General features: G+C 36.6%; 1 protein-coding gene across 1 annotated transcript in view; it reads right to left on the bottom strand.

Annotated features, from left to right (window-relative positions):
• RAD21 (RAD21 cohesin complex component) overlaps positions 1–16,253 on the bottom strand; it is a 33,923-nt gene that overhangs the window by 14,965 nt on the left and 2,705 nt on the right. Inside the window, exons 2-5 of the mRNA XM_027854064.1 lie at positions 6,167–6,296; positions 4,879–4,978; positions 1,244–1,350; positions 31–237 (exon numbers count right to left, since the gene is read on the bottom strand). Of these exons, the coding sequence (XP_027709865.1) occupies positions 31–237; positions 1,244–1,350; positions 4,879–4,978; positions 6,167–6,296 (544 nt within the window). The remainder of the gene's footprint in view (positions 1–30; positions 238–1,243; positions 1,351–4,878; positions 4,979–6,166; positions 6,297–16,253) is intronic.

Raw genomic sequence — 16,253 nt, 5'->3', positions numbered from 1 at the left:
ATTGTGAAATAGTCATCTTTTTGAACATACCCAGTATGCCACCATCATTTCCCTCTCCAAAATTGTCATCCTTGTATTGGTCTTCATATTCTAGGTGGTTGATTTTCTCATTCAGGTGACTGGTACTTTGTTCAGGTTCCAGTAAGAGGTTAGAAGCACTAGTGCTCACTAACATGTCATCATCTTCAAATGCACTACCCTCACGCATCATTTCACGATCATCCATCCCAAAGTCACCTAAGAAGAATTTAAATCTGTATTCACTGAAAAGAATTTTATATTGACAAAAAATATACCCACTTTCATAAATTTAATACAAATATTATATTTTATACACATCCATGTTATATTTTGCACAGAAATCCAAATGAATCCAAACCTCATAAATGGAGTTATCCATTTCACATAACTATCACTACCAGGACCACCTGCTTCTTTAGCAACAGTTAAAGAATTTTTATTTCTAAAATCTATACTGCAGCAGAAATCTCCAAAGAGAGCTTTTCAGAGCTTTCTTTTTAGAAAATTAGTTACAGAGCTAACATGGCTTTAGTATTAAGAAACTAAAACAAGCTAAATAAGACGAACTAAAACAATATATAGTATCTATTATTATGTGTTGAGAATAAAATGGAATATTAGGGGATCCTTTTCTTGATGAAAAGTTATTACTCGATACCTTAATTCTACTCAGTGTCATTTCTTCAGTAACTCAGCATACTAAAATACTTAATTTAGATATATCTGAATTTGGACCTAACCTAAACCTGAATCTACCAGAAAACTGCATAGACAGAATTAAATAAGAAATAGTAGAATAATTTATGTAATAACAATATTGTAAACAAAAAACAACTTTGAAAGACTTAAGAACTCTGATCAACATAATGACTAATCAGATTTCTAGAAAACTTGTGATGAAGGAAGCTACTTATTTTCTGAAAGAGATGTTGTACTCAGAACAGACCAAGACATTTTTGAGGGGACATGGTCAATGTGGGAATTTGTTTTGCCTTAGTATACATATATGTAAAAAGGATTTTGTTTTTCTAGCTTTTTCAATAGGGTGCAGGGGGAGGGAGGGGAAGTGGAAGCAAGAGGTGAATTTTCATGAAAAGAAAAAAAAATCTGTATAGAATCAATCACCCTCCCTAGCACCATCATATCCATTTCCCTGTAACACCCTCACTGCCAAACCTCTAATTCATGAGAAGTTATGGATCATGATTTTTTTTTCTTTTACCAAAGTCATTTTCCTGGAGAATACTGATGTTTCCAACTTCTTCTCTCATTGTAATCTCTTCCACTCTACTCTGGTTGAGGCTGAACTGCTGAGCCACATCAATGTCACTTTAAAAAAAAAAAAGTTGAAATTGCTTAGACTTTTTCAAAATAGAACACCGGGCTAAAATAATAACATACTTACAAATATCTTCGCACTATGGAGTAAAAATACTGAGGCTCAAGGCAAGACTTTAGAAAATGTGTAAATAGAACTGTGATGGTGTCTTATCATTTGGACCAACTTGCGTCATAAAGCAGCAAAATTTGCCAGATTTGATGGAACTAGTAGCAAAGTACCATGGGGGGTGAAAATAATAAAATGATGCGAACTTCAAGAAGTAACTATACTATTGCAGAGTTTATGATAAATTAATAGAATGCCTTGTATACTCATAATTTTGGGAGAGATATGAAGAATTTAGAATAAGATTCCACACTGAAAGTCAGTTAAAGATATAAGAATAAACTTCTTACAATACTGAACTCTAATAATGAAGAAATTTTCAGAAGATGTGTAAATAAGATGGAGACAGTAAGAACAATAAGGGAGAGGGATATTCACCTATACAGGATGAGACTGGTGGTGAAAAAAAACACTAATGAATTTTAAATTGTTTCTGTTTTGTTTGCCAAAAAGTGGTCTTTGGGCTTGGGAGGAAAGAACAAAAATGATCACTTATCCTGGGTTTCAATTTCTTGTTAAAATGAAATGATAAAATTACTAATAACAAGCTGGTCTCACTAAGCTGAGGTCACTAGGTCCAAATAAACTACTCCAAGAGTAGTAGTACAGGCCGAGCTCAGGTTGGTTCACTTGCCTTCAGTTCCTAGTCAAATACTAGGACACATTATTAAGAGATGGCTTGAGACCATATAGAAAGAGAAGTGGTCATCAAAGAGTCAGAACAAGCTAATCTTACTTCCTTTTATAACAAGGCTATTGGCATATGGATAAGTAAGTTTGCTATAGAGACAACTTAGATTTTGGCTAAGCGTGGAGAGAAAGCCTTGCATGCTATGTTACGCTTGGAGACAAAATGGAAAGATCTGAGTTAGATGACATCATAAAACAACCATGGAATTGGCTGAATGCTTGGGTCCAAAAATAATCAGTGATGGATTGAAAATCTAGTGGCATGACTCAGAAGATCGTTGGTCCTGTGACGTTTAACATTTGTATCAACGTTTGGAAGGCATAGATTGGTATGCTTATCAAATGTGTAGATGATACAAAGCTAGAAAAGATAACAAATGTTGGATTGAGTCTGGATGCAAAAATATCTGGATAGCCTAAAATGATGACAAGGATAAAGATAAAGTCTTACATTCGGGTGTCAATAAAAAAAATCTACTTTCTAAGTACAAGATGGGAGAAGATGTGACTAGACAGTGGCTTTCTGGAAAAAGATCAGAAAGTTTTAGTTTGCTAAGAGCAACATGGTAGTCGTAACAGTGAATAAAATCCTAGATTGTACAGAAAGCAGTAAAGTGTCTCAAGATGGAGGTGGTAATCCAGCAGGAAATCTCTTGTGGTCAGAAAATACCTGGAGTATTGTATTTAATTCTGAGCATAATATTTTAGGTACAACCTAAGTTCAAGGGCAGTCATGGTAATGGCCATGTTGACTAGACAATAAAATAATAGTAAAAGCAACTGAAATTTTTGATTTGGAGAAGACAGTGGGGACATAATAATTGCCCTCAAGTACCTGATGGGCTATTGTCTGGAAGAGCAATTGGACTTGTTCTGCTGTCCTCCTCAAGAGATCAAAATAAAGGAGCAATAGGTAGGAATTACCCAGGTGCACACTTGACCTCAATATTTAAAATTCCTTTACGTACGCCTCTCATTGGAGGTCTTTAGGAGAGACTGAATGACCACTTGTGAAAAGGTATGTACGCAAAGTGGTTTAGAGTCTGTGATTCTGACCAACGGCAGAAAACAATATATACACAAGAGCAGCATGCTACTCTAAGAGTATCTAGGATGTTAAAGCCCAGAATAGGCTGAATCTTGCAATGAAAACTAGGACTAAATAAAAAAGTATTTAAAAAGCTGTGCTAGAGCAGCAAGAACAAAGTAGGAACAGGATTCTTTTAAGGGGGCTTGGGAGTATGTTAGAGGATGTGATAATCACTAAGAGTCAGTATTAGTTCACCAATAGCAGGCCTTATTAGCCTAACCTCATTTTCTTTTTGACAGTTACTAGACTGTCAATTAACTTACTAGATCAAGAGAATGACAGAGACACACTCCAATTTCAGCAAGGCATTAAAAATAAATGATGATAACTAAGAAAAACATGGAGAGATAAAAACTGGATGGTAGTATAAAGAAGCAGATTCAGAACTATATAATCTGACCTAGAGGGAGAAGAGATGTCTCTATGAGTTCACAATAGGGAGCTATCTGCTCTCTGTCCAAATGTGCTTAACATTTCTAACAAATTATTTCAATACACAGGTAGCATATTTGTAAAATTTGACATGAAGATGGGAAGGACAGTCAACAATTGAGACGATAGACACAGCATCTTCCAAAAAGCTAACTGTGATCTTGGGCTGAGTGGTATCTAGAATAAAGGCTATAATGCTACTGTACTCAGATAGCTGACATTCAGTTATAGGTACCTTTTAGGATATACACTGACAAGATGGGAGCACAACCAGATGAGGGTAACCAGTGTGGTTAATGGAATGGAAACTATCCTGTGTTAGATTACAGTATTAGGGATGTTCAGCCAGAAGCCAAAACTAGGGGTTTGAAGGTTGGAAAATGGACGGGAGAGAAAAGGGAGATACATGATATACCTTTAAATATTTAAAGACTGCTATTAAATAGAAAGAGGATGTAATTTGTTTAACTCTGTCCCAGAGGGCTGAATTAAGACAGGGAGTAGACTTTAAAGATAGGCAGATTTTGATATAATAAAATTAAATACATTCAAAAGTGGAATGGGGCTACTCTGAAAGGTAGTAAGTACTATACCACTAAAGGTCTTCAAAAGTGGAGGCTGGTGACCTTTAAGGTCCCATCTAACCCAGATTCTATGATGATCCATCCAGAACGATGGCCCAAAGAATCGCATGTTCTCTTAAGTCCAATCATGCTATAACTAAACTAGAATGAAGTTGAAGTTCCATTTCCTAAACTGGTTTGGCAATTTTCAAGCTGGGGGAAAGAATTTTTAATAATTTCCCCCTGTTGGTTTACTCATATCCAACTGACTCAGGAAATGAACTGAAACAAAAAGAAATGCACACTTTAGCTTCTGGTCAGACTGCTCCCACAAAACTATATCCAGGTCCCTATGGAAAATCTTCATTTATGAAGATGATGTGACCTCCACTGAATCATATCACAATTAGCACTGCACTTACGGCACGCTATTTATCCTGCCCAGATAATACAAAACAAAACAGTGATGCTAAAAACCAAACTGATTAACAGCAAAAAACAGGGAATGTGTACCTCTAAGATAATGGCTGTGTAAAAAATAATGCCAAGACATTCAGATAAATGGTGGTACTGGAATGCACTAGCAGTTTATATATATTGTAGACAAAGCCAATAAAAAATAATAAAAATCATACTCTAAATCAGGCAGTGGCTGATCAAAGTCGTGGAATTCCTCAGGTAAAGTGATTGCATTATAAGCAGCTTCCCGATTTTCTTCAGGCAAATCAACAACACCTGAAAAAGACAAAGTTGAATCACGAATAGGCCAATTTCTAAAGAACAAAGGGTAAGATGGGGGCATTGAAATTTCCTGAAGGATAAAATAATAAAGATAGACTATTTTGATACATGGTATTTCTATTTTTCTATAATCATAGTAAGACATCCAGTCTTTAAAAGTTGCTGAAGGCACTAAAAAGTTGAAATTGTCTAGTCTGTGATCACATAGCCAATATGTATCAGAGATAAGACATGAACCCAGGTCTTCTGGACTCTGTGGACAACTTTCCTATCTATTATACCACATTGCCTATCATGGTTTTTTCCCCCCTCAAAATTAACAGATGTGAATTTAGGGCAAGAACTTTTGCACTTTAATAATTATCTTTCCAAGTAAAAATCAATTTCTGTATAAATTTAAGAACTTTAAATAAAACCATACAAAATACATAACTAAAAAGTACAAACCATCTACCAAATTAAGTGAGGCTATGCCAATGGGTCAAATGCACAAAAGAAACAGATGAGATGAAAACGTAATTATAACATTCCTTTCAAATTTACGCAACACAATTATGTATAAAGTTTTAAACTACAATTACCTTTAAACAGTATAACAACAGGAAACATTGCTCCAAGTAGTTCTCGGAAAACAACACAAAAACTAACAGTTTGGTGGCTGATAAGGACAAGTTATCCTAACCTCTAGAAAAGGAGTTTTTTACCTGGGGTATGTGAACTTTTTTAAAAAAAATATTTTGATAACTAAATTTCTCTATAACTGGCTTCCTTTATAATTAATAATATACTCTATTTCACGCATTAAAAAACACTGTTCTGAAGCAGGGTCTGTTGACTTCACCAGACTGCCAAAGGGCTCCACATGACACAAAAATGTTAAAAAAAAAAAAAAAAACCTCATGCTTTAGAGGGCCAGCGGAAAAAAAGAGCCGATTATTGGCAATTGTGTAGCATTAATTTAAAAAATCAGTTTCCTTTGCACTTGGACAATGTAATGGTCAGTCACTAGATTTATAATTTTAAGATAGTCAATCATCTTTTAGAAGAGAAATATTCAAAATCTGTTTTTTTTAGGTACTGTTTAATTATTAAGAATAATTTAGAATATCACTTGAAATAGCGTCTACTAGAGCAGTAGGGAAAATAATGAGAAAAGTAGGATAGAAGAAAGTTTGACAGTACCTGGCCGAAACGCCATCTTTATCTTAATGAAAGCTTCATTACAATCTGCAAGAAGATATTTTGCTTTCCTGTGATAGATTCGAACTACTCCCAATAAGAGATGTCCTGAGGTTCGAAGTGCCATCTTTACCTATAAATAAAATATTAACATTAACCTGTTATAAAATAAATTACATAGGGTAAGGTCACCACACAAAACAAAAATAAGCAGGAAGACTAGCTAGATTTAACAAATTTTTCTATTCAAAATTCAAATATTTATAATGAGGTTTATATCTAGATGTCACAACAACTTAAAAAAAAAAAAAAATGAATGATACAAGTGGAAAGATTTTGAATGATTCTGTTGCCATAAGGACAACTTCCCTGAACAGCTCTTGAAAGATTTCTAAGTTATCCAAACAATTCCCCAAAAGCCTTTAAAAAGCTAAATTGGTGAAAAAAAAAACTCCTATTATATATTTAATATTTATTTTAGCCTGAATATTAGTCTTACATGGGTCAAATTTATGAGTTTATTTTTATGTCCTTTATATACACTTTATCCTTTATATACACTTTATAACAAAATGCCCAGTAGGAGCTAGAGCTTAATTTTATATACAAAGGTTTATTATGATTTTATCTTTGCTTTAAAGATACACTGTTAAAAGAACATTCTGGGAAGACGGGAGGATAGGTCAGAAAATTCCAAGCTCTCAAGACTTTCCCCCACAAAAGTGATAAAAAAGCCCTTCAGAGTTAACATAGAGCAGTAAAAATAAGTAAGAGTAGGGGGAGAACAGGGGTCCTCCTGGGACAATCAGGGAAGATCTGAAGAAAAATCCCAGGACTGGGGGTATCTAGGTGGTGCAGTAGATAGAGCTCTGGCCTTGGAGTCAGGAGGACCTGAGTTCAAATCTGACTTCAGACACAATACATTTACTAGCTGTGTGACCCTGGGCAAGTTACTTAACCCAGATTGCCTCACCAAAAAAGAAAAAAAAAAAATCTCAGGATGAGGTTTGGTCCCTGTGAAGAGTAAACATCTCTAGGCTAGGGTCCACTTAAACAACAAGCAGCAAGCCCTGGGATTAGCTAGGCTGGGAAGCTGCCTCAGCCCCAGCCCACAGCCCCAGGAATTTTTACCCCCAAGACAGAGATATTGAGCGTCTGAGCCAGATATGACCTAGGGAAACTCTGCTGATAAGGAATGCTAGACCCAGCTGTGCTGTGGCCAGGGGCAAGAAGAAATCAGCACATGCCTGGTGGGTGTAGAAGCAGTGGGGCAGAGACTCTGCTGTTGTGGGCACTTACAGGAGGCCGGAGGTCTTGGTTTTGGTTCTAGGCCAGAAGGGAGAACTGAAGTAGGATTTGAGGCCAGAAGCACCATCTCCCATACCTCAGGACTACAGATGATTACAAAAACTAAGCTAATACAAATTTTAAAAATGCACAGGTGGGGCAGCAGATAAAGCACTGGCCCTGGAGTCAGGAGGACCTGAGTCCAAATCCAGCCTCAGACACATAACACTCACTTAGGTGTGTGACTCTGGGCAAGTCACTTAACCCCAATTGCCTCCCCCCCCCCCAAAAAAACCACACAGCAAAGGGGAAAGAATCCAACCACAGAGCATTACTATGGGAATAGAGAATACAGGGAGTTTGTCTTTAGGGATACCAAAGCAAAGAAACCCTCTTCTACCCCAAAAAGTAATGTCAAATGGTCACCTGCTCAAAAAGAATTAGTAAAACTCATAAGAACAATCCAAGAAAAACAAGATTAAGAAAAGAAAGTCAACCAATTAGAAAAGGAGATTCAAAATCTTAAGAAAATGATTTCTTGAATATCAGAATTGGGCAAGGGGAAGGAAGCCAGCAAAGTTATAAGAGATCAAAAAATAATAAAACAAAATATAAAGAATGAAATATTGATGAGAATGTGAAACATCTCATAAGAAAAACAACTGATATGAAGAACAGTTCAAGAGAAACATAAGAATTGGACTACCTGAAAATTATGAGCAAAAAAAGAATCTTGATACAATAATACAAGAAATAATTAAAGAAAATTGTCCTGAAGCATTAGAAGAGGGGAAAACAGGAAAAAAAAAAAAATCCATCAATCACCACCTGAAAGAGATCCTATGAGGAAAACCCACAGGGATATTATAGTCAAATACCGAAACCCCCAGCTCAAGGAGAAAATATTATGAGCAACAGGAAAAAAAACAATTCAAATATGACAATGCCACAATTTGAATCACACAAGACAGGTCACACAAGCAGTGGCGACACTAAAAGACCGCAGGTCTTGAAACACTACATATTGAAGAGCAAAAGAACTGGGGTTCCAGCTGAAAATATCATACCCAGCAAAATTAAGCATAATCCTGAATGGGGGAAAAAAAAGACATTAAATGAATTGTCAGACTTTGTTTAAAAAACAAACAAAAAACAACCTGAACTTAATAGAAGATTTGACATACAAGAGCCAAGAGAAATACAAGGTACATACCAAAGACTAATCAATTACAAGGAACACAATAAGGACAGACTGTTTACCTTTTACATATGTAAAATGCAAAACATACTTTATGTATATAAAAATCTTAGCAAAACAGATTGCCATTAGTAATTGGGCAATGCATAAGAAAGATTGGAGTAAACCTGAGTATGATATGACTTTAAAAAGTAAAACTGTTTAGAACAACTAAAAAGAGTAATTATCTTATACAAATGAGGTGCTAGATGAAGAACTAACATAGAGGAATTAGGTGGGGGAGAAGGGTCTGTGAGTTCTGGAAAACTGCTTTCATCAGGAAACGGGCTCAAGAGAACAATACATATATATCTAGAAGACTATAAAAGTCTTCTAAATTCAGAAAGAAATAAAATGCTAAGGGGATAGGGAGGGATCTCTAGAGGGGAAGGTGAAGAAAGGTTAAAGGGGCATATAGAAGGGTGTTCAGATTTATGGGTCTGGAAGGATGAAGAAGGGATAGGTTAAGTAATAGAAGGATAAGGTGGCATGTAGAAATAAAGTAGAGGAGTCAGGAAATGAGATATGCACAAACATAAAAACCAAAGGTCAGGAGTAGAATTTGTCAGGCTTAGTTTATGTATGTATGTATATTTGCATGTATCTATCCGTATCTATATATAAATATATCCATGCTTAATTGTAGTGGGGGGGGGAGAACAAAATAAAAGGGGTACAGCAGAGAAGAAAAGAAAGCTTACAAAGAAGCAAAGATGGACGGCTCTCAACACAATACGTAGTATTTATTATATAGGCTTTCCTGAAATGGAAATTTATTGCTACATGAATCTTTTCTTATGTTCTGCTGTGTACAAGATATGCTTTTATTTCTTTTCTTATTTTGTATTTGTTTCAAAATTTATATTTATGTTTCTTTTTCTTTTCTCTATTGTGTATTTAGGTTTTAGTATTTAAGCCTAAAAAAGATACACTGTTAGGAATATCAATGATTTATTTAATGCTAAGTCCCTGGTCCGAAATAAAAGCTCCCATCAAAACATTTTGCCAAATGCAGTCTATTTTATATAAATGCCTTGATGCAAAAAAGTGGGAGTGACTTATCACGACTAAACACAAGCAAACAAAACAAAAACTTTCTACAATTTTCTTCATTTATAGTAACCAAAAACTTTATTTAGCAAGGCATATATGACTAAAAAGTAAAGAATGTTCCATCCCTCACCTTAAATTACTACACAATTTTATCCCACGATGGGAGTTGACAACCTGTGAAAAACGCAGTACACCTAAGTTTCCAACTTTCTGAGATAACATTACAGAAGGATGATAGGAGCTGCTAAGTAGGTAACAACTCCCAAACATGGGAATTTGATATACAATATAAGTATTGCTGTGATAGGGAAGGGTAGAATGGCAGGGGCTGTCTACACTGACCAATGTCTAAACAAATTAATGAAGAATTCACTGTAATAAGAATCTACATAAACCATGAAGAATTTTTCAGGTCAATCTTTAGAAAAACACTATATTCTACTCTAATGTGAACTTTAAAATACAGAAATCTAAAATTGGGCCTATCTTATATCTCTGTACAGCCCACAGCACATAGCAGACATTTAATAAGTATCTGCTAAAAGAAATTATTTGAGGGGCAGCTAGGTGGCGCAGTGGATAGAGCACTGGCCCTGAAGTCAGGAGGACCTGAGTTCAAATTTGCCCTCAGACCAAACACTTGACACTTACTAGCTGTGTGACCCTGGGCAAGTCACTTAACCACCATTGCCTAAAAAAAAAAATAATAATAATAATAATAAATTATTTGAGTCTACTGACCAAAGGAGTAATAATAGAATAATCACTTGAGTAGATTTCAAAGAAGGGGCTACATTTTCTATTAAGGATGTATGGATATACATTAACAAGCACTCTAGTCTCCTTTGACTCTGAACAAGTACGCTCTGCCCTATCCCGGTAAAATTTTTATAAATCAACACGCATAGTTTTCAGTCTTCTTGGTAAGGAGTTATGAGATACATGATAATATATTTCAGCAAACCTAACATGACAGTAATTTTTAGTTACAAAATTCATTGGCCAAAATGTTTAATACCCCCCAAATTTCCCAAATAAAAGCTAAATCTTACCCCAATCAATTTAACATCTTCTGACCACCACTGTCAAAGTAAATTATACCATCTTTCAATGAAGCTTTTCCAACCATTCCCACCTTACCTACTATAATCAACATCCCTGCCACTCTCCTAAACATTTCCCAGTTATTTTTAATGTTTTTATGTCCACAAAAGTGCCTTTAGTTAAAGACATAATTCCCAACTAACACTGCCTCATCAATGCAATTTTGCTAATACTATTATCATTAGTCAATCAATAAACATTAAATGCCAACTATGTGCCAGGCACTATGCTAGGCACTGGGGATAATTGGTGATACAAAAAGGCTGACAGACACCAATGCTTACCGGAACATCACCTATCTATTCTCTTATAAAAAGTTATAAAGTTCCTCATGAAAAACTGTCCTCAGTAAAGTTCCACAGCATGAATTTGCTTGATTTACTCTACTGGACTGAAAAAATATTCTCCATCTTCTTAACTCCCTTCAGAATAGGTTGATTCAGTACAGTGAGATAACTGCAAATTATCAAACTTCTTGCTTACCTTTACCCCTTAAAATAGCATGACCACTTTTAATGATCCATAGCACAGCATTGTAGAAAGCATATTAGATGGGAGTCAAAAGATAGGGAATCTAATCTAAGACCTGCAACTTGGCAATCTGAAACATGGTGGCAAATCACTTAATCTCTCTGAGCCTCAGTTTCCTCCCTTGTAAAAAGAGGGAGTTGGATTAGTCAGCACTTCTTAAACTGTAGAGACTCACAATTTAAGAAGAGCTGAAAGGGTCTGGAGTGGAAAAAGTTTAAGAAACCCTGGACTAGACGATCTCTAAGGTTCTTAGTAGCTCTCAGTTATACTCAGTAGAGGGTAAATCAGGACATAGAGAAGTTTTCTGGGGTCCACAAGATATGACAATTCAAAAGCATCACTCCAAGAATGATGTAATCTTATTGCCAAGAGGAAAACAAGCTGTGGTGGATAAGCAATCTAATGCTGAAGAATTATAGCTGTATGTGAGAGAAAGATGTTGTCTTCCCAGGGCATGCAGCTAAGGTAGTAATGATGGAAAACTGCCTGAAACTAGTCATATCTAATGATTATCACCCAATTCTGGTGATTCACAAAAAAAATGTGTAAGTGAGAACGTGGAAATACTCCTCAGACTGTAAAGCAATAGAAAAATATAGGACAGAGTGTCTTCATCAATATTTTTAAAGATTATACATAGGAATTTTAAAAGAAAAAGGAAATGAATGAAGGATGATGCTGAAGAAGGAATGATGGGCCAAGGACATAGTAAATCTAGCAAAAGCTCCCAGAATGTATTGGTCTGGAGACTTGATGATCTGACGAAGGGTACCTTAAAAGCTGAAAAAAAAAGCTCAGATACAACTGTTAAGCAGCAGCACGTGTAACAGAAAATGAGCGAGCTAGAGTTTTCAAAGAGCTTACAGTCTAATGAGAGAGACTATATACAAACAACTTAGTAAAAAGAAGATATATACAAGATAATTTGGAGGTAATCTCAGAGAGAAAGCAGCAGGGACGTGCTGGTAAATGTTTTAAGAACTCCAGGAAAAAAAAAAGGACACATAACACATTAAATTTAATATATAATTAATATCTTCTCCATTATTTTCTCAAGTCTAGAATCAATGAAAAATAAATAGGACCCTGAATTGTAGCTTTTGCAGATTTCTGAGTTGTAAAATGTTCCCACTAAAAATTAGCTTTCAAAAGCCAGTACAAGCTAGTTCTAGTGTATCACTGGAACGCAGGCACTAAGATTAAGGAGGACAGGAATGGCTTGTTGTAGAAGGTGAGACTTTAGCTGAGGCTTGAAACAAGCCAGAGAAATTAGGAGAAGGAAATGCTAAGGAGTACATTCAAAATAGTAGGGATAGCCAGTTAAAATGTTTGGAGCTGGGGGATGGATTGTTTTGTTCAAGGGGCTTGCAAGGAAGCCAGTGACACTGGATGGGAGGGAGGGTGCGTGATTGCGTGTGTCTCTGTGACAGCCAGACAGACATATTTTAGGAAGATTAATTTCACAACTGGGTGGAGGACAGACTGCAGTGAGAGGCTTGAGGAAAGGAGTTATTGCAGCAGTCCAGACATGAAGTGATAAAGATTGAAACCATGTCAAAGGACAAAAGGGGGCACAGAAAGATAGAAACAATAGGACCTGGCAATTGACTGGATATGAGGGGATGAGAGTAAGGAGTCAAGGATGACACCTAGGTTGCAAGTTTAGGTAACTGGATGGTGTTGTCTTCCACAGTAATAGGGAAGTTGGGAAGAGGAGAGGGTTTTGGGGAAAAGAGAAGAGTTCAGTTTTGGACATACTGGGTTCAAGATATCAACGGGACATTCAGTTCAAGATGTCCAATAAGTAGCTGGAGATCAGGAGAGAGATGAGGGCTGGACAAACAGATACGAGAAATATCTGCAGAGATGATATCTGAATCCATGAGAGCTGATGAGGTAACCAAAAGTAAAACAATATAGGGGGAGAAAAAAGCCTAGCAGAGAGTCTTGTTTCAAATGTTCAGTATAAAAGCATTGTATATAAGGAAGGTATACAGTGGAAATTCATGAATTTGAAGGGAGAAGCAGTGTGTGCAGCATCTGGGTAAAGATCAAAGTTTGAAGAATGTAAACAACATTGGAGTGGAAATAAAATACAATGTACCTGGGCAGACAGAAAGAAAAGCTGAAAAGTTCCTGATGGTTCCATAAGATAAAGCTGTCACGAAGGTAAAATACAGCTGTGATGGGAAGACTCCTTCAATGCAGATTATCTTCCATGTCTTCTGACCAAAAGGTAAAACCTGATCTATTTTTGACTCATTGATAATTTCATGTTTCAGAAGATGGAAGCAGCAACAACTTGTGGTCTTGTACTTGATTCAGACCAACAATTTGCTGAAGGAACATTGGGAAAAAGGTACCATGCTATCTTAGAATTCAAGATATGAAAAGGAATGTAAAGTAATGAATCAGTACCCTAGATTTAAGGAGAGCTGATTTCAAAGAGTCCATAGAAAATATGGTTAATACATAAAAATGCATTTATGTGCTAGACACTATATAAGACACTAAGGATACAAGGCAAAAATACAACTTTCCCTGCCCTGTAGAGCTTATATTCTATTGGAGAAGACAACATGAACACAGATAATATATAACATACACAAACACAAGGTAGATTTTCTTGACATAGGATGAGGGTGGGGGTGGAGGGAAAACTAAAAGCAGAAGGGGATGGAATTAGGGAAGGACTCATATACAAGGTGGTACTTAAGCAAAGTCATGAGTGAAGACAGGGATCCTAAAGCAGAAGTGAGGAAGGAATGTATTCCAGGAATGGGGTGTGGATGAGGCAGCCATGTAAAGGCATGAAAGATAGAATGAATAGTCAGGAGTGATCTGAGGCACTGAAATTAATCAGGAGGCGATCAAAATAGTCCAAGCAAAGAGGTGATGAGGTGGCTGAGTGGAGAGAAAGTGACAAATCTGATTCAGTAGAGGCAGAATTGACAAACTCGCCAACTGATTAGATACGAAATATTAAGGGTAAATGAAGAGATGAAAATGACTGCAACGCTCTGAACCTGGTTAACTGAAAGGAGGGTAGTGCTCTCAACAGAAACATCGAAGTCAGGAAGAGGGCTGGATTTTGGAGGAAAGAATTCTGTTTTAGAAATGTTGAATTTGAGGTTGACTACAGAATACTCAGCTGGCAACAGACAGTTGGTAATGTTGGACTGAAGTTTAGGATAGAAGCTAGGACTAGATACATAGACCTGCAGAGAGTTAGTTAAATCTATGGAAACTTATGAGAACACCAAGTAAGAGAATGCAGAGTGGGAAAGATAGGTAGAACCTTAAGGTACATCCTTTCCAGAAAAAGAGACTGAGGAGTGGTCAGTCAGAACAGAGATCTATGTCACAAATCCTAGAGAGAAGACCCTGTCTAGGAGGACAGGGTGGCCTATTGTGCCACAGAGGTCAAAAAGAATGAGGATTCAGAAAAACCACTTCATTTGTTTATTCAGGGATCATTGATAACTTTGCACAAGAAGAAATTTTTAGAGCCAGCTATGTGGTGCAGCAGATGGAGGGCTAGATACGGAGCCAGGAAGTTGTCAGTTTGTATCTGACCTCAGATACCACTACCTATGAGGTGGTTAGGTAAACCACCTAACCTTGGTCTCACTTTCCTTATCCATAAAATGGAGGTAATAGGACCTAACTTCAGGATTGCTGTGAGGGTGAAATGAGATATTTGCAAAACTTTATATAAAGTTTTACATAAATGCTAGTTATTATTCATTCACTCAATAAACATTTATTATTATGTGCCAGCCTTTAAGTGCTGGGATTACAAAAAGAGGCAAAAGATGGTAGGGGAGACAACATGGAAGTAAATATATACAAGGCAAGTTATATGTAGGATAAATAGGAAATAACTAAAAAAGAAAAGCATTAAGATAGAAGGTTTCCTGCAGAAGGTGGTATTTTACCTGGGACTTAAAAAAAGTCAGGGAGGTAGGTAGTCAAATTGAAGAGGGAGCATGTTCCAAGCAGAGAAAGTGCCCAGTGCTGAGAGATGGGGTGTCTTGTTCATGGAACAGTCAGGATGCCAGTGTCATTGGATTGAAGAGTATGTGTCAGAAAATAAGGTATAAAAAGATTGGAAAGGTAGGAGGGGGCTAGGTTATAATGGGCTTTGAATAGCAAACTCCGTATTTTTTATTTGCTCCTGGAGGCAATAGAAAGCCACCAGAGTTTACTGAATAAGGGAGTAACATGATCAGACCAGCATTTTTGGAAAATCATTTTAGTGGCTGAATGGAGGATGGACTGGAATAGGGAGAGACTTAAGGAAAGCAGACCCACAAGCACACTATTACAGTAATCAAAGTGTGAGGTAATGGAAGCCTGCACCAGAATGGTGGCAGTCTCAGAGGAAGAGAACAGGGAATATTCGAGAGATGTCACAAGGTGAAATTGAGGGTGGAAGTTGGACTGTAAGGAGAGGAAGAACGGACAGCGAATCTAGACAGCTTTTTCTAGCATTTTGGCTGCATAAGACAGGAAACCTAATGGGGAAATCATAGGGACAAGTGAAAAATGAGGGAATGAACACGCTTACAGGTAGCAAGTCACTAGTTAGGAAAAGAATAACAAATGTAGAGAGAGATGTGATAATTAAAAAGGCAATCTGCCAAAGATGGAAAAGGTTATAAGCTGAGTTGGACTTGGTCATTAGAAGGGCCATCTCTTCACTAATGAGAGGAATAAAAGAGCAGGAAATGCATCAAAGGATTTTGATATGAAGAGAGGGTAAAAGAGAGCATGAATTGCCTCTTTTCTGAACAGTATTCTGCTGAGGAGGGTAGGAAGGAGTATAGGAAATTTAAGGAGGGAAGAAAACATTTGGAACTAGCTGGTATGAGGAAT

This window comes from Vombatus ursinus, unplaced genomic scaffold (assembly GCF_900497805.2).
Source record: "Vombatus ursinus unplaced genomic scaffold, bare-nosed wombat genome assembly UNPS02010284.1, whole genome shotgun sequence".
NCBI lineage: Eukaryota > Metazoa > Chordata > Mammalia > Diprotodontia > Vombatidae > Vombatus > Vombatus ursinus.
Note: the sequence above shows the minus strand (reverse complement) of the source record. Positions and strands in the feature narration are given on the sequence as shown.